The 19,108-nt window shown below is 36.7% G+C and overlaps 1 protein-coding gene across 2 annotated transcripts in view; it reads right to left on the bottom strand.

Annotated features, from left to right (window-relative positions):
* Nucleotides 1–19,108, bottom strand: part of PDSS2 (decaprenyl diphosphate synthase subunit 2) — a 249,313-nt gene that overhangs the window by 137,141 nt on the left and 93,064 nt on the right. For both annotated transcript variants that reach the window (XM_054569790.1, XM_054569788.1), the window contains exon 2: nt 14,525–14,659. In XM_054569790.1, coding sequence (XP_054425765.1) covers nt 14,525–14,659 — 135 coding nt within the window. The remainder of the gene's footprint in view (nt 1–14,524; nt 14,660–19,108) is intronic.

A 19,108-nucleotide genomic window follows, 5' to 3' on the forward strand; every position in this document is an offset into this window, starting at 1 on the left:
CAAAAGGAAGAAGCTAAGAAAACAGAATAAATCTTCATATTCATTTTTTTAAAACTTTGAAACAATCAGAGATGGCTTTAAGGCTGTTGTAATGCTTACTTTAAAGAAGTTTAAAATAGAAAACAAGGGTTTAGTGTGATTGTAAAATACAAATTTTTACAACAAAAGTTCCCTAAGAGGACAGTGACAATAAAAATAATAATGCTTTCACATTGATATACAATCTTATTTTCTCTAATAATCCATTATTTCTTAAAAAAGCATGAATTGTAGGTATAAATAATTCCCATTTAAGTATACCCAATATCTGATCATTTCTGTTTATGGAAAAAAAATCAGTATGTAATGAATAAGAACTGGTTAAGTATCACAAAGGCCCCACCTTCTAAGTTAATTCTAAAACAAATAGGAAAATAGAAAAATTAAACATGTTGTTTTAAATGTTTTAAGTATTTAAACATAAAATTTTCCTCTTTAGCTTCAGGGAAATCTAAACTCAAAAGAAAGTCCCCCATCCTCTTATTTAGAGCTGAACAATTAGAAGGAAAAAGGTTATGGACTTTTAGATAACAGTTCCTGTGTTTTTATTCGCTTAGGGACATCCCATATTACTGAAGGTCCACCTATAAGGTACAGCACCTAAAAATGAGCCTTAGCTAGTCCTTCACAAAGGTGCGGCTTTCCAACCAAAATGAAGGTCATGGTCTGGGACATATTTATTGAATATACATTTTTAGTAGTGTGTGAGGCAGAGAGAGAATGTAAACCACAAAATAGGATGCAGTACCTGACTTAGGGGCTTCATGAATCTAAGAGGGGATGTAATAAAATTAGAAAATGCTCATGGAAGAGCACCTAATATGGGTGGATATATTCAACAGATTCCAGAGAGGTCCAAATTACCTTGCCTACATCTCTAATTGTTCCCGAGGAAGAGTAACTCCCAGCCAAAGTGCTAAAGCAAAATTTGTATAAGGTACATTTGAAAATAAAAGTTGCCTACTAAGGATTGCAGCTGTGTCAAAAAGAAAACCAGGTTTTGCAAAATTGAAGCCATAAACTGAATTAAACCCTAATAATTTAGTACTATTCCATTTCAATTCCCTGATATTTCTAATTTTCAGCTTGTTTTTGTTAAATTAAAATTGCTCTAGCCTATCTACAAAGAGAGATAAAAGCAAATTCCTATTTTTTAAAGTTCTAAATTGAATGATATAAAAATAAATACAGAAATGCATTTTAAGTACAAAGTATCCTTCCACTAACAACAAAGGGGAGTTAAGTAATTTCACCGCTGTGTTTTCTCACTCTCCTTTACTGAGAACACAGTCGTTTGCAAGGCATAATAAACTGTAAATTATAAATATTCTTACATAGCCTGCTGCAAAGAAAAGTCTGCCAGCTTTCTATGATATTGGACAGTGTTCAAGTGATTAACTACAGCTTTGGAAATAAGGGGTGGAAACTTGTTTTGCGTTCTCAGTTTGTTGGTTCTCTTTTGCACAGCCTATAAAAATCTATTATATCATTATTTGTAATGAACAAGTAATTGTAATAGAAAGTTAGAGGCTCCATATTATTGCAGGCTGTGTATTACTTGTGGACAACAGCAAATATTGTAGGTGCATAATTATCCAGGTATTTCCTTGAAACAGTGTCCCCAGTAAGTGTGAATGCAATGATTTTCAGTATCAAAATTTCTAGCACTCAGCATTTCTGGACTAATGACAAATGAAATACGTATTGTTCTTTGTCCATACAGGAAGCCCATTAGAACATCTGCTTGCAGCACAAGTCTTAAAAAAAAAAAAGAAAGAAAGAAAGAAAAAAAAGAAAGGATTGTTTTATCAAAGAAAATATATAGGTATCTGTATTCCTCAACAGATAAAGAATAAATATGTGAAAGGAAATGTGCAGAAAAAGAGACAGAGCCTAAAGACATAAATGTTTTTTTTTTTTAAATTGTATAGAGCATGACGATGATCCATACTCAACCACAAAACAAAAAGAAATTTTGTCTTAATAAATGAGTAGTAACTGATGGAGCACTTTTATGCCCACCATGGTGCTAGGGCTTTGGAGGCCAAAGAAAAATTTTGTAACCTGGTTACTATACAATTCACTACAACAAAACACAAAGATCTGTGCTCAGTGCTGGGGATATCAAAATGAATAAGAAAGTATATGAGTATTTAGGGAATCCTAATCCAGAGGCTCTCGACAGTAATGGAGAGAGCATAGATTCTATGGTAAAATAGGGTTTGAATCCCAACCATGCCATTTACCAATACTCTAAATTTGATCAAGTTATTACATTTCTCTAAGCCTCTTTCCCAAGAAAAGTGATTTTTTGGTTAATCAATTGTAAGGATTAAAAGAGTTAATAAATATAAAGCACACAGAATAGTACCAGACATACACAAAACTTGATATGTGTTAGCTATAGTAATAATTATTATTTTTCTTTATTTATTAAAGTCAGCTTTGCATATAGCAGGTGCTCCACAAATGTTTGTTGAATGAGTGAATTGGTCAATGAGTGAATACACAATTCTAGTAGAGGGATAAGACAGGTATACAAATTACTACAAGACAGACAAGAAGTGCCCCAAGGTACAAAATGTAATAAAAGGCTCAGGAGTGGCAGAGGTGCTGGGTTGGAAGATGACTAAAACCTGGGCTCTGACCTCTAGAATAAACTGTCCAGTGGAAGAACATGTACACAAATCAGTCTTTATAAAACAACGTGTTAAATATTCTAGAAATTCACAGACCATTCTTTCTAGGTTCTGGTTCTGAACCATGACTTTTCCTGGGGCACCCAAATTCCTGTATCTTCGTAAGGGGATATATGTGACCTCCTTTAAACCATAAACTGTGGAACCCAGAGCTCTCATGGTTCCTCACCATCTTGAGAACACCACTGTTCTCTGATGTCAGCTCTGCTTTCTGCCATCACTCCTCTCTGCCACTGTGTGTTCACTGAAGCCCTCGGCATCTTGCTCAGTCTGTTGTTCTCCTGCTTGACTTCAATCACAGAAACTGTCCTTGCTGTAGTTTCTCAATCTCCTCAATTCAACCTCTACCACATTCTGCCAACTCTACCCTCAGAAACAACTGGAACTTACCATTCAGAACTGTTCTGCCTCTGAAATGTCTAACTCAAATATCTTACTTTTTATCTACAACCTCCTAACCTCTCAGCCCTCTCACAGCCTTCCTACCTCTAAGTCTGTAATAGGAGTCATCATGACCTCCAGCCTTTGATCACTACTTTCTCCCTACTTTTGGGCCCCATAGCTCCACTTCCTTCCTGATCGAATATAAATAATTTTATTAGGTCAACCATTCCTTTGCACATACCCTTTTCTTGGTGAGCAAAAAAAACAAAAACAAAAACAAAAACAAAAACCCATGATGATACTTTTACCCTCTTTACTTTATACTCTAGGGCTGGCTAGGAAGTGCTGGTTGCTGTGCTAAGGAATTTGTATTTAATCCTGTAGGGAATGGAACACAACTGAAGAATTAAAAATATTTTCCTTTACTTAAAAACTTTAAAACTTGAGCAGAAGAGGAGGGAATGAGGAAAATCTAAGTCATAGAAAATGGGACTCAAGACGCCAGTAATGAAAGAGAGGAAGGATGCCAGGGCTAGAGATAACCAACCTGAGAATCTGCTCTCTTTGCCTCTGTTACCACCACCACCACCCACCCAGCTGCACAGTCCAAGTGTGAAAAGAAAAGGCCAAGAGCATAGCAAGGAAGGAGTTCCTCAGGCACTAGGCCACCTGTACATGCCAGTTCTATCCTAGCAACTTACGTGAGTGGTATTACGGACTATTTGTTTTTAGTTAAACAAAGGACGGCCACTGAACATGGGCAGATTATTAGCACAACAGTGAATATGATTATAGTTCTGGAAGTTAAGTTCCACAAACAGTTCTAGAAATGAAATGGCATCAATAGGGTCAGAAGGCTGCTAGATGCATAAATTATTTCCTTACCTTCTCACTTAAGGTCAAAGACTATTTCTTATTAATATTTGCATATCCCTCAGTTCTCAGCTCTGTGTCTTGCAGAGAGGAGTTAGTGCTATGTTGGACCACATATTACTCAAACCTAGCTGGATATATGCTCTATTAGATTCTCTGATTTGAAGCGCATTAATATCCCCATCTTATACAGGAATAACCACACAGAATGATTAAGCAGCTTGTGTGAGGTCAAATAACTAATCAGTTACATATTTGACACAAGAACCCAGATCGCTGGCCTTTAACCCATGTCTCTATTATATCACACTGTTTAGCACTGGGGGTGCCTTGAGTTTGGGTTCAAAAGACCAGCGTTAGGTCATGAAATTATTAAGTTAACTTTGCCATTAAACATTTTAAGTGACTGCAAGTCTTCTGCATAGAACTAAAATTTTACTATGATGAATGTCAAGAACTAAACACTGTTTAAAATGCAGAATTAGGCACTAGACATTGCCTTTGTGTCTTCTTACTAATCAACATATAGGTCTTTTTTTTCCTTTTTTTTTCAGTTTCTTTTTTATTTTTTAATATATTTTATTTATTATGCTATTACAGTTGTCCCATTTTTTTCTCCCCTTTATTCCTCTCCACCCTACCCCCCTCCACCATCCCCTACTCCTTAGTTCATGTCCATGGGTTGTACATATAAGTTCTATGGCTTCTCTATTTCCTATACTATTCTTAACCTCTGCATGCCTTATATTATACCTACTATTTATGCTACTTATTCCCTATAACTTCCCCCCATTTTCCCCTCTCCTCCGCCCCTCTGTTTCACTGTTCATAGTTTTGATCTTCTTTTTCTTAGATAAGTCCTTTAACATTTCATATAACAAGGGCTTGGTGATGATGAAATCCTTTAACTTTACCTTATCTGTGAAGGACTTTGTCTGCCCTTCCATTCTAAATGATAGCTTTGCTGGATAGAGGAATCTTGGACATAGGTCCTTGGCTTTCATGACTTTGAAAACTTCTTGCCAGCCCCTTCTTGTCTGCAAGGTTTCTTTTGAGAAATCAGCTGATAGTCTTAGGAGAACTCCTTTGTAGGTAACTGTCTCCTTTCCTTTTGCTGCTTTTAAGATCAATTCCTTATCTTTAATCTTGGGTAACTTAATTATGATGTGCCTTGGTGTGTGCTTCCTTGGGTCCATCTTCTTTGGGACTCTCTGAGCTTCCTGGATCTCCTGGAAATCTATTTCCTTGGCCAGATTGGGGAAATTCTCCTTCATAATCTTTTCAAATAAGTTTTCAATATCTTGCTATTCCTCTTCTCCTTCTGGTACCCCTATGATTTGGATGTTGGAACTTTAAAGTTGTCCCAGAGGTTCCTAAGTCTCTCCTCATTTTTTTTTTTTGAATTCTTCCTTCTTCAGTCTGTTCTGGTTGAATGTTTGTCTCTTCCTTCTGCTCCCAATCATTGATTTGAGTCATGGTTTCCTTCCCTTTACTGTTGGTTCGCTGCATATTTTTCTTTATTTCACTTGGCATAGCCTTCATTTTTCCTTTGTTTTGCGACCACACTCAACCAATTCAGTAAGTATCTAGATCACCAGTGTTTTGAACTGTGCATCTGATAGGTTGGCTATCTGTTCACCACTTAGTTCTATTTTTGGAGCTCTGATCTGTTCTTTCATTTGGGCCATATTTCTTTGTCTCAGCACACCTTGGAATTCATTGGAAGGGGTAGAGTCTTACGTATTTGCCAGGGCGGGGGAACCCAGGTCTCTGAGTTGTGACACTGTCTGTGGGGGAGGGGCTGAAAGGAAACAATGCTGCTTGTTCCTCTCCTGGCTGGCTTTCAGTCACTTCCTCCACTACTCACAGGCAAATTGGTGCTTCTGGTGCTGATTCCTGGGTGGGTGGGTTTGTGTACACTGTATAACCCTGTGGGTCTCTCCAACAGACTCTCTTATGAGGCTGGGAATTTCTCCTGCCACTGCAACCCCCACAGTTTTTTACAGCCAGAGGTTTTGAAGCTTTCTTTCCCCGCACTGGAACCCTGGATTGAGTGATCTCTCTTCCTCCCCAGCTGTTCCTCTGGTTTATCCACTTGCAAATGTGGGACCACCCAGGCCTCCAGCTGCTGCCTTCCCATGTGTCCTCTCCACCTGGGCTGCCCAACTCCACATCTCCTACCGGGTGGATGAATGTTTCTTCTTTAGCGCCTTGGTTGTTGGACTTTCATACAGTTCAATTTTCTGGCAGTTCTCGTTATTTTTTTGTTTTTAAATTTGTTGTTGTCCTTCTTTTGGTTGTGTGAGGAGGCAAAGTGTATCTACTTATGCCTCCATCTTAGCTGGAAGTCAGGTTTTCTTTTATAAAAAGATTTTAACTTTATTACCATTAACAAAACAGTACACCTTATTTTTTTTCCCTTGCTATGATGTACTCATACGACAAACTCTCAGCTGAGAAAATTAGTAGCTGAGCTCACCTACTTTTTGTGATTAATTATACTTGTTTTGTAAGAGGCTGATCTTATTTTATGTTTTTCCAACAGCTCGGGTGAAGTAATGACTTCTGATGTAGAGTATGTTAAACATAAAGAGCCTTCCTCTTTCTTGTTCAACATATAATTGCTGCATTTGTGCATGCTGTGTAAGTTGAAAATAACAATGAAAAGTTAATGAAGAAAATAAGTACTGGTTGTAATGAATTAATAATATTGTTAGAATTGTATCTGGAGTTTATTTTTATTGTTGTAAGTGGAATACAATCAATAGGGATATGTAATCAAACTGTACATGCTTTCATCTCTTGAGAACTCTCTGAAAAGAATTTAAGATATCTTTATCTACAAAAGCCTATTCTAAATTCAATTATTCAGCATAATCATTTTAAATAAGCACTTTCCATGTCCCAGGTTCTTATAGTGCAAAAGACACATTTCTTAAATAGGCTTTCATTGCTTTCTAAGTATGAAGTAGAACTATCTTTTAATTTTGAAGTTAATTTTAACTATACAATATGAATAGATTCTCTTTATCTAAAAAAACAGAAATGTTACCAATAAAGTTCCCTTTGACTATTCCTCTGTACCTACCAATTCCCAAATTGTCTTTCTCCCCATAACCTCCAGCCACTGTTACTATCAGGCAGGTAAGATTTTTTCTACTATTTTCTAATGCATTTACACATGTCATCTTCAAAAATAATGTTTCTTTTAATGCTATTTATTTAATGTTAATTATTTCACATTAATATAATTGAACCCTAAATAAATAATATGATCAACATGTTCCTACTTAAGCCTCATTTTTCAAGGTGGTTTTTTGATTTGGTCAATCCCCAAAGGAAATGTAGTTTGTTAATTCTGTTTGGCAATTTTAAGTGCCAGACAAGTTCTAATGTGTGAGGTAAGGACTGATAGTCACAACCTATGGTTATTATAATTAGAAGTTCATCAGAAGCTAATTAGTACCACATTAAAATGATAAATTATGAACTACGATATCTGCAGTTGAGACAAAAGCAATTCCCTAAATTTAAAGATTTATTTAAAACCCCCCAAACTTGCTTCATTCATAGTTTTTTATATTCTCCACTTCTTTTCTTAACTTATGATTTCATATAGGCCTCCAAGTATCCTACCACTTTTCTATAACAGCACACCAAGCCTTACCAATTTTCCCTTAGAGGAGAAAGTAATGTTAAGATAAATAAATTTAAGGTGCTTTTGAGATTTAACTTATTATGTTTATAATGCTTTTTTTGTGATTAGTTCTTTAAGTCTAACAATTACCTTAGCATATATATCATTAATTTAAGCTTAATCAATTGAATAATATACTGAGTTGAAAAAGAATTAACATAAGAAATTGATGGTATCGATTTTAAGATGGGTGGTAAACCTAAGAAAGCTAATCTAAAGACATCAGTTTGCTTCACTCCTGCTTTCTTTATGAAAAAAAACAAACAAACCTATAGATTACTCATGTTCATAGGATATTTCATCTCATCAAGGAGGGCAAGGATAAAAAGTTCAGTTCAGCTCACAGACTGTAAGACCCTCCTTCCAATAACAGGACTAGGCTAACTACATTCAGCAAGTTTTTTTTTTAACCAGTTTTTAAACAGTGTAAATTAGTAAAACATTAGGTGATACAGGTGTTTCTTGGAGGCTAGATAAGAAACTTGAAACACAGTTAAAAATAATTCAGACCGCTAAAGAGGACATAAAATTAGAATAGTTTCCCCCCACCAGCTGCCTCTCCCCAGACGAGAGCACTATAAACAGCTCTTTGTGACTCCTTTAAAACATTTTCCATGCATATAAAAATCCACTGCCCACCCACTCAAGCCCCAATGGAACCAAACTAAAATATGTTTCTGTATTTTGCTTTGTTCATATGATTCTTTGAGATCTTTCCTTACAGATCAGTACATACACATCTCCAATTATTTTAGACAAACACTTGATATTCCCTTGCATCAATAGCAACATGTGTACTTTTGGTGGACATTTGGTTATTTCCTTTTCTGGGAAGGGGGGCAGGATGTTGTTCTCGCAAACTATGCTATAAATATGTACATACATCAGCACTCAATTTTGCTACATCAAAGGGTAGTTGGATTAAAATAAAATTGATAGCTATTACCAAATTGCTCTCTAAGTAACTATACCAATTAATGTCTCTACTAACAAAGTATTCAAATACCTACTTCCTCACAAACACTCACAAAACACTAGGTATCAAACTTTTAAATCTTTTCCAATGACAGGAGAAAACTGTGACTTTGTTTCAATTTGACCCTTATGATGAAGTCCAGCCTTTTTTCCCTTTTGTTTTACTAACCATCAATGATACTTCTTCACCTATTCCTATCTTTTGTCCATGTTTGTGCTGTATTATCTTTCTCTTCTTGACTTAAAAGATCCTCAATTGATTCATTTATTAAAACTTGGCCCTTTGTTATGTATGTTGCAAGTATTTTTGTGATTTTTGGCAATTATCTTTTGACTTTGTAGAATTTTATTCCACTGAAGAATTATCTTTTATGCAATCAAGTGTGTTAATCTTTTTCTTTATAGGTTCAGCATTCTGGAATCTTTTGGCAAGGTCTTCCTTGTTTGAAGATTTATTAATAATAATAATCATCATCATCAAGTAGTAACTGGCTGACATCTATGAGCTGGGAACATGCTGAATCTGGGATAATATGGAGAAAATAGTCGGAAGTAGAGCATACAGTCTTCTTGAGCCAGCATTATATATTATAAATAAATATGGAAAATGATTAGTCCATAATTTTGTTCTTATTCATCAACTGACCTTCCACCTAGAAGGAACATTGTCATTGCACTGGTCTCCCAGCAGCAGCTCATTCTCCTCCTTCTAGAAATGGAGTAGAGGGCAACACAAACTCAGACAAGTCTGAAACCTATCAGTAAAACTTCAAGCCATAGATATACCAGAATGGAAGCTACAGATAATAGAGGTGCATAAATAAAATGTATTATAAGAGGAAATAGATCAAAACATGGAAAAAAAAAAAAGCTTTGGGATTTAAAAAATACTTTCTAGATATTCTGCAATGTTTTTTGTTATGTTATTTTTTGGTGATAGTCCACTAATACTTTTCTTTTCCTCCTTTAAATGTCACATTGTATATTGCTTTATATATTAACTAAGTCAAAAAATTAAGACTGTTCCATGAAGAGTGCTTTAGAGTCTGATTACAGCTCATATCCTGAATTGAGGTTGCAAAGAACATAATAAGGTACAGTTAGTCACTGTAAGACATGGTCCACATTAAACTACTCTAAAAGGCACATACTGTAAATGTGTGATTCAAATGTTTATTTTGGTCTAAAATACTTACGTTAACAGAAGATTCAGTCATCTAAAGATTTAAATGAATAGTAAGTCCAAGACACTGGCGAGATACAGAGATATATAAAGCTGGCAAATATGGTCTAGCTGAATACTGAGAAAGAAAAGAAAATGTGTTTGGCAAACTTATGTCAATCTTTTCCACCAGAGTTAAGAAGAGGTTTCGGGAAATTTCAGGCAATGAAGGTACGGTGAAAATATGTGGTCTCTTTATAACTGCTAGTTCGATGAGAAACAACTGAGTCAATTTTTGCTAAGACAGCTGAGAAAGATAAACCATTAGTAAAAAAATTCACCTAAAATTTTTTAAACTTAATAATCATGTTGTATTAGAGATGTCTATACTTTAAAATGTTATGTTTTGTATACTGTAATGATCTATTTTTTTGTACACAGAAGTATCCTATTATTAACAGAACAGGAAGTTATAAACTTATTTTATGGAAGTGGCTAGGGATACTTTTATATTAAATTTAGTAATTTTTTTTGACTGATTACCTTTGTGACCAATTTTTTAATTCAGAATTGGTGGAATAAATGTAATGCTCATAGTCTTCTTGGCAAAAAGTATGTTAGATATTTATAGGGCATTTTTATAAATATAGTTCTCTTACCTGTTTTTCAAAATTTAGTTATTACATTTTAACTGAAATTCTGCCTCTCTTGGCCATATGATAAGTTTATAGACACATCTACAAGTTATATCCATCAGTTATATCCTTAGGCCAAACAAAAGAGGTCACCTAACTCACTTTGGTCCCTTAGGTATTTACTCAAGACCCATTATCTGACATCAAAGTCAAGTTTATGAGAGAAAAACACCAACAATGTAAAGCCCAGTAGTTTGGAGGTGAATTTAAAAAGCTCTCAAGTCAGTGCTTTCCTCAAATGTTAAATAATTCACTGTGGCATTATAGATACAAATATTCAACAAAAGTTACACTTGAACAATTAAGAAAGTAGGGGCCAAACAAATGATTTCAGGGATAGAGAAATTAATGGTTTCTCATAGCACTATGCCAAATTACATTTTCACATTAACAAGTGTATAAAACACCCAAGCATCACCAATGACATACTGGATCAAGTTTGATTACAGAAAAATAGCCTGAGATCAGGATTATTCCCTAAATGTAATTATGGATTCTATACACTTGGGTATTAAACCCATTTATATTATTTGGAAAATTTTTATATTCATAATGCAACACCTACACTTTTGCAAAGTTCTTTATAATTACTCATGTTAAAATGACCATCTACCAAATGTATATGTTCCTGCAAAGGCTCAGAAGGTGATGCAGCTGTTACTTAGAGGCTAGATAAGAAACCTGAGACACAAGGTCACATGACAGTGCACTGTAGGCATATGAGGTCTGTCAGGAAGAAGTCCAGCCATTGTTAATATGGAGAACTGTTTATGCGACATCACTGTAACCTGGCAGCCAAGGTGAATGGACTGGAATGCACATGTGTGAACAATGACGACTTCACTGTACCAGTCGGTAGGGGCAGTAGAAGCTACTGAGTGAGCATGTGTACTGTGTGGAGTTGCACCCAAAATGACTCAGTGAGTAGAGCAACAATGAACCTTCATCAAATTTTGCATTAAGTTCAAACATTCCTCCACAAAAACTACTCAGATGATTCAGAAAACTGCAGCTATTAGCAACTGGTGATTGGGAGCTTCATCACAACAATGCGCCCACTCATGCATCATGTCTCATGCAGAGTTTTTTGGTGACACATCAAACTACCCAGGTAACTTAGCCCCTTTACAGCCCCGATTTGGCATCCTGTGACTTCTGGCTTTTTCCGAAACTAAAATCACCTTTGAAAGGGAAGAGATTTCAGACCATCAATGAGATTCTGGAAAATATGATGGGGCAGCTGATGTCGACAGGGAGAGCTGTGTGAGGTCCCAAGGTGCCTACTTTGAAGAGGACTGATGTGTCATTGTCCTTTGTACAATGTTCTAGTTTCTTATATCTTCTCTGGTAAATGTCTCTATTTTTCATAGTACATGGCTGGATACCTTCTGGACAGACCTTGTAAAGGTAAGACCACCTACACAGTAGAAAGGGTATATACTGCAGATTAAAACTAGGATTTAACTCCCAACTCTATCACTTTCTAGAGAAAGGATTTTAGACAAGTCTTAAGCTCCGTATTAGCTTCTTTTTCTGTAAAGTGGGCATGATTCACTTATGCAACAAATATTTATTGAACACCTATTATGTGTCAAATAGTACTTTACATGGGTTATTTTAGAATTAGAGATAATAAACTTGGCTGGTGTTCATTACAGGTTCATATGGTTATCCAACTGCAAGAGTAGATGACTGCCTAATAAAACAAGGTCAAAATCAGCAGACTGAAACCAAAGGAATTCCTAACAGGAAACAGAGATACATGGGATTCAAGGTGATGTGCAGCCTGTTTGCTTTCCAGGGATTAACAGGTTATTGGTATTCATTATGGATTCTTATGTGTTTTCTCCAGTTATTTCAACTAAACTCAGTCAAGAGCTTTCTACAAAATTGTAAGGTAAAGTTTTGACCACTACCTTAAACAGTTTCAGGAAAGGATGTAAATGTATTAAAGATTTGCCAGGTTGCTTTTTTTTTAGGAGTTTTTCAAAGAAATACTTACAAAAAGATTCTTTTGGTATATTAATTTAATGGTAAGCCTAATCTACAAGTGAAATAAATTATTTAAATCTGGCTAGAAAAGCAGAATGGAATCAAGAAAATAAACACATGCGATTTGGAAGAAAACTATAGTTAAAGCCTCAATTTTCCTCAATTGCCAGTTGTGCCACCTTGAAAAAGTCTCAAGATTTTTTAATGTGTTTTCTCAGGAGTAATGTAAGTATTTTAACAACTTTTACCTACAGAATTATTGCAAGGATCAAATGGCATAACTGTCATAAAAATGATCAGCAACCTACAAAACACCAAAAAACATAAATTATTCCAGAGTGACTAGGAATTAAAAGTGATGCCAAAATATCTCTTTTAGTAAAGATGCTTTCATGGATAAATGGTAAAAGGTCTGTAAAAATCATTCTGGCTGAGGCGGGCGAGGGGGTCATCTGTAGCCACAACAGTAATAATTTTGCTTGCTTGTTAATGAGGAAGGATCATTGGACTTCATAGTTAACAATCAATAATCATTTCTACATATTATAGAGGAAAAAAAACATGTATGAATAAGATCACTAACAATTAAAAAAATTTAGTATGTGGACTGAGTTTTAAATTAAATCAAGATATGAAGGAGGGCTGCCACAAAACGAAATTTATTTATAAAAAACTGTGTATTTATTCTTACATGTTTTAACTTCAGTCATTTTCAAAGTACTTTCTATTTGATGCAATGAACCTATAGAGGCATTTTTTTTCCTCGGCTCAAACAGTTTTTGAACTTGTGGATTTTGAATTCTTTTAGTGCTTCTGCCGTTTTTTGTTTCACCTCTTTCACATTGGCAAAATGTTTCCCTTTGAGAACTTTCTTCAACTAGGGAAACAAAAAGCAGTCGCTCAGGGTCAGATAGGGTGAATAGGGAGGGTGGGGCCTGGGGGTTACGTCATTTCTGGTCAAACATTGCTGAACACTCAGTGCAGTGTGGGCAGGTGCACTCATAAATCACCCATCATCAAATGGACAAATGCGCTGAAAGAGTCTTCAAAAAAAATTCACTGAAGCAGAACACAGCCTCTCACAACAACGCCAGCTAGTACACGGCTACAGATGGGTTCCGAGAACACTGACCTAACGAGGGAAGCCTGTACTACAAGGAGCCCACTCTCCAGAAGATAATTCTGACTTTTGGGGGGGATATCCCCCTCATATATCAAACATAAGTCAAAGTTTCTAGAAATGCTTCTTTTCACGAGAAAAATTTCCTTGTCACCAATATTTTTAGGGTAGTTTTAATTTGATGTGCTAATGTTCCTGCAGATTATTATTTCTATAGAGGCTTTTAACACAGTGTCAAACACTCTACTAAGATTAAATAAAGTTATTGATGATATAAACTATTACTAAAAATATGCAGTAATTTTTTAAAAAACAAAATGAAAATTTGAAGTTTGTTTTAGATTCAACAAATGTGACTAACATACTCATAAATTTATTTTTAATCTAAATGTGTAAGATGTAAAGATTTATTCCAGTAACCTCAGTACAAACCTCTTCACCATAAAAGAAAATAAAAGAAATGATACAGCACTGAAATAGACTACATCTGCTAAAATGGTGGTTGCATCATTTTTTACAACTATGTATCAGTCTAAGTAGGTTTAAAACTCAAAAATCCTGGACTAAGTGACAAAGACGTCTCTACAAAAATGTAATAATACCTTGATGGGGGAGGAGGGGTAGTAACAAACAGAAAATTTTAAATGTCCAGTGTAGCAATGTAAGTATTTGCCACATATAGATGGGTAAATCTATTAGAGTTATATATGGAACAACCAAGACTACCAGATTTGTTAACAATAAAAATTCATTATGTTTCAACCTTACAAAATATTTTAATCTATCTTTCAATTAAGAGAATGACAAAGAACTAAACAGTGATTCCTACCACTGTTCAGTAAAAGAAAATACAATTTAAAGAGCAATGTCAAAAGACTAACTTCTTACCATGAATAGATCCCACTGACCATGTCATAGTTCTGACAGGAAGCGTTCATGCTGCTGGGCCCAGCTGCTTTAGAAATAAGTAGCACCACCAAGCCCCTCAACTGGAGGTTATTCCGGCTGTCTTGTACAAGCCCTCTGCCAACAATTAAAAAAAAATAAGATTAATATACTTTCATAAGATCAGTCAGATCATGGTAGCAAATTGCTGCAAATATGCCCATACTTCCAAAATCACACAATGGAACTTGTTGAAAAGAAATAGCATTGAGGGGAGAAAGAGTTATTAAGAGGAAACAATGAGTTCAGCAAACAAGTTGAGAAAACCATGGCTGGCTTTAAAAGTGGCCGTCTCAAACTGTGAGGCTTGATGATCTGGCTTTCTCCTTTTCCTGGGCTTTTTCCATTGTCTATACCCTACCCCAGAATATTAACCATTTGCTCTGATTAAAAGAACAACCCATAGTTTTAAACTGCTTGTAGTAGTTGACAGCAATTGAAATAATGCAGACTATATGGTTTATATGAAGAGGTATTATTTGGTGATGGTGGTAAAGGGAAGTGATAAAAAATAATTTGTTTTCACAGCTAGAAGAAGCACAGAGAATGAAAGAATTAAACCTAATCCAAATGACCCAACATGTATTTGAGAAATAAAATGGAAATGAATGCCATGAGGAAATATCTTGCCATTTCCTATTATTTATACAAAGTATTATTACTCTAGGCAACAATGAGACTCCAACTTAAAATGTCATATTTTTTTGCTCTGAGGATTGAACTTTTATAATTACTACTATAACTAAGGCCATGAATACTTTCTTGGAACACACAGTTTTTTTTCCTCGTTGTTTTCATTTTAAGTATTACAAATGGTTGTTATACCAGAACTAAATGGAATCAATAAAAAAAGAAAAACTATGGGTACTATAATAAATTAATACTTAGAACAATGCTCACAAGCAATAATCAAATGGATTATAGTACATTATACATAAATGATATAATTCTTTTTTTTTCCAGCCTAAAATAACACAGTTTTGTTATCTTACAGTTCTGGATGTCAGAGGGTCTCATAAGGATAAAATCAAGGTGTCAGCAGAGCTGTGTTTCCTTCTGGAGAGTCCAGGGGAGAATTCGTTTCCTTGCCTTTTCCATCTTCTAGAGTGTGCCTGCATTCCTTGGCTCACGGCCACATCATTCAAGCCTCTGCTTTCATAATCACGTCAACTCTGACAATCCTGTGTCCCTCTTATTAGGGCCGTTACACTGGGCCCACCTGGATTATCTCCTTTTAAGGTCAGCTGCTTTAATTTCCCTTTGCCATGTAACTTACCTACCATATTCATAGGTTCTGGGAATTAAAACATGGACCCCTTGGATGAGGGGCATTATTCTGCTTGATTGCTGGTAAAAACGGAAAAAATTGAGTTATTACTGTTCAGTGTAACCCCAAAACTACCCACAGGTTAGCAAGGCCTGGGGAAACTAGGTTATAATTAAAAATTTTACATTCATGAAAATAAAACAAGATGGCTGTTACGAGGAAACAAGACGGCATATTAAACAAAGCAAGTGTTGGTGATGTGTTCTATATATAAAATTAGAAATTCTGGTACCATGTTGTTATTTTCTATGGACTATCTATTGTTCAACGTAAACATTAGAGAATGTTTTCCTCCATGGTTTTAGTAAGAAATCTATGAATTGATTTTGCTGTGTTGCAGATGGGCCCAGCTAAGAAATGGCTTTCTAGTCTTTTTCCTTGTTTTTTCTTCTTTTTTTAGTCCTTACTCCCAATAATCAAAACCTTTCTGATTTTACAACTGAATGTTCCTAACTGTTTCTACTCCCAAATTCATGAGATTGTCTTTACCTGAAATGATCCTCTCAATGGAAAGGGTAGACTGGTAAATCTAGGGAAATTTTCCATAAAGAAAACTGGCATTTGGGGAAATTATCCATAAAGAAAACTGGCATTTGGGAAAAGAAACAGATGAGTTCATTCAACAAAAATGCTGTTCTTGCTACCAATCAGCTCAGGGGTAGCTGGAGGCACCCAGGAAGTTCTGTTTCTTTTCCATCCTGCCTAAAATAGCCCTAGATCCCCATCATGGAGATCAAAAGCCAATTTTGTTATCACTTTACATCCTGTACAGGTTTGGTCCCTCTTTACCTCTCTAGGCTTCTCTCCCCCAACACTTCCTAAGGCCACCTGCAAGGTCCAGACAATGGAAACTGCCATCATTTGGGGAAAACCCCAGCACTCTCACACCTGCTGGTGTCGGCAGCCTCTCCCTTGTTTGTCTGACAAGATAGGTATCTTTGGAGCCCCAACTCAAAACGTCAACTGTTCTGAGCAAAACACTGCCCCCAGCACAAAGACTGGTGAGTCCAGGCCTCTGTATCCCTGGAGAAAGAGAAGAGAACTGGATCTAAAAAGCAAGTTTTTATAATGATCACAGATCATTACTTGACTGCTCCCATCCCACCAAGCACCGAGATGGCTGTGTTTGTGTGCACGGTCTCATTTTTTCTCATGGTGTGCTATGAACTTGCAAGGACACTGAGTCAAATCTTATCATCTCCAATTTTCAGCTGAGCAAAGTTTAGAGAGACTAGAAATGTGCCCTAAATGATAGAGCTGGTAAGTGCCAATGTCAGGTCTCAGCACCTGCTGATCCCCAAGCCCATGACCTTTACCTCCCTAAATACTACCTGAGCATTGGAGGCAGAAGCTAAGGGTGTGGGCCATCCACAAAGGTGGCCTGCTACAGTAGACTAAGCATGATAACTGTCATGAGAAAGTCTTGGCATAGGTCCTATTGGGGCCACTTGCCTGCAGGTCATTTGGCCTCTCTGTGCCTCACTCAAGTTTCCTTATGCCTGTCTCATGCACTTATTGTGAGGATCAAGTGAATGAGCCCATGAATACCCAGGTGATCTTTCTCAACTGAGCATCAGGGGGTTCTTATCACGGGGCATCAGGGAAGGCTTCCCAGCAGAGGTAGCAAAACAGATACAAGGAACAGACAGCCTCTGTCCTGTGGCCCTGGGGATAGACACGGGACAGATAGGGAAAAGACACAAGAAGAGGCCCAGCTGCACAAGCACCTACATTCTTGTGGGACAATCCTTGGCTCAGTCACATCCCACTGCTCAGGGAATCAGCTCTGCTCTGCTGGAATTTAAAAAAGAAAGAAAAGAAAGGGAGGAAAGAAGGAAGGAAGAAAGGAAGGGAAGTGGGGGAAGAAGGGGAGGAGAGGGGAAGGGAAGGAAGGGGAGGGGAGGGGAGGGCAGGGGAAGGGAAAGGCCTCTGGAGAGAAAGCTCTTTCTTGCTAAAGTGCTAAGTCAGTGCTGGAGACGACTGCTTGCTCTGGAGAGGGTTTCAAAGTGGGCTCCCTTTCACCGAGTCACAGGAGGTCTCTTTTGGTGAACAGAATGCCCTGCTGAAGGGGGTTCCAGTCCAGGCTGTCCTTAGTGTCTGAATCTTGGCACCTCAGCTTCCTCATTTGTAAACACTGGGCAATATATCTGCTCTACGACCCACTTCACTGTGGTAGGAGGAGTAAGTGGGATAGAGAAAATAAAAATTATTTGTAATATATAAAGTATCAACACAAAAAAACAATAACCGTGGTCTTCTGTGGGCTGGTGAACTGGGTGGCAAGGGGACTTTGCACTGTGTACTCTCTTTAAATGTTTTGATATTTTGAAGATTTTACTTATTTACTTTTAGAGAGAGGGGAAGGGAGAGAGAAAGGGAAGGAGAAAAACACTGATTTGTGAGAGCTACCTTGCCTCTCATATGCCCCTAACTGGGGACCAGGCCCATAACCCAGGCACGTGCCCTGACTGGGAATCGAACCAGTGACCTTTGGGTTCGCAGGCCGGCGTTCAATCTACTGGGTCATCACAAATATAAAAAAAAGACTGTGGTAAGAAACCATTAAAAATTTGTATTATACTACTTCACTGAATTATTAAGACTTTCATGGTGAATTTAGAACAAAGAATCAACTGATACTAATTATGTTAACTAAGCCAAAATTAATGAGTTAGTCTATTAGTTTAGAAAAATATTTATTCCTCATGTCTCCAAGCAGGAATTTCAAAAGGGCCCCTTCCTGCCCTTTCGTTAGTTTCAAAATAAGAGAGGGCTTCAACTATCAACAACTGAATCTAAAAAATACAAAGGAAACCACCAGAATAGAAACAGAATCATAGATATGGAGATCATTTGGAGTGTTATCAGCTGGGAGGGAGAAGGGGAAGAAATGGGGAAAAGGCGCAGGGATTAAGAAGCATAACTGAGCCCTGGCTGGTGTGGATTGTGTGCCTGCCTGCAAACTAAATGGTCCCCAGTTTGATTCCCAGTATAGGGCACATGCCTGGGTTGCGGGCCATGTCCCCAGTAGGGGGCACATAAGCAGCAACAACACACAGATGTTTCTCTTCCTCTCTTTCCTCTTTCCTTCTCCTCTCTAAAAATGAATAAATAAAATCTTTTTTTTTTTAAAGAAGCATAACTGATAGGTACAAAATAGACAGGCCCATGTTAAGAACAGTACAGGAAATGGGGAAGCC

This window comes from Pteronotus mesoamericanus, unplaced genomic scaffold (genome assembly GCF_021234165.1).
Source record: "Pteronotus mesoamericanus isolate MK-2021 breed Mesoamerican mustached bat unplaced genomic scaffold, CSHL_Meso_final contig_20, whole genome shotgun sequence".
NCBI lineage: Eukaryota > Metazoa > Chordata > Mammalia > Chiroptera > Mormoopidae > Pteronotus > Pteronotus mesoamericanus.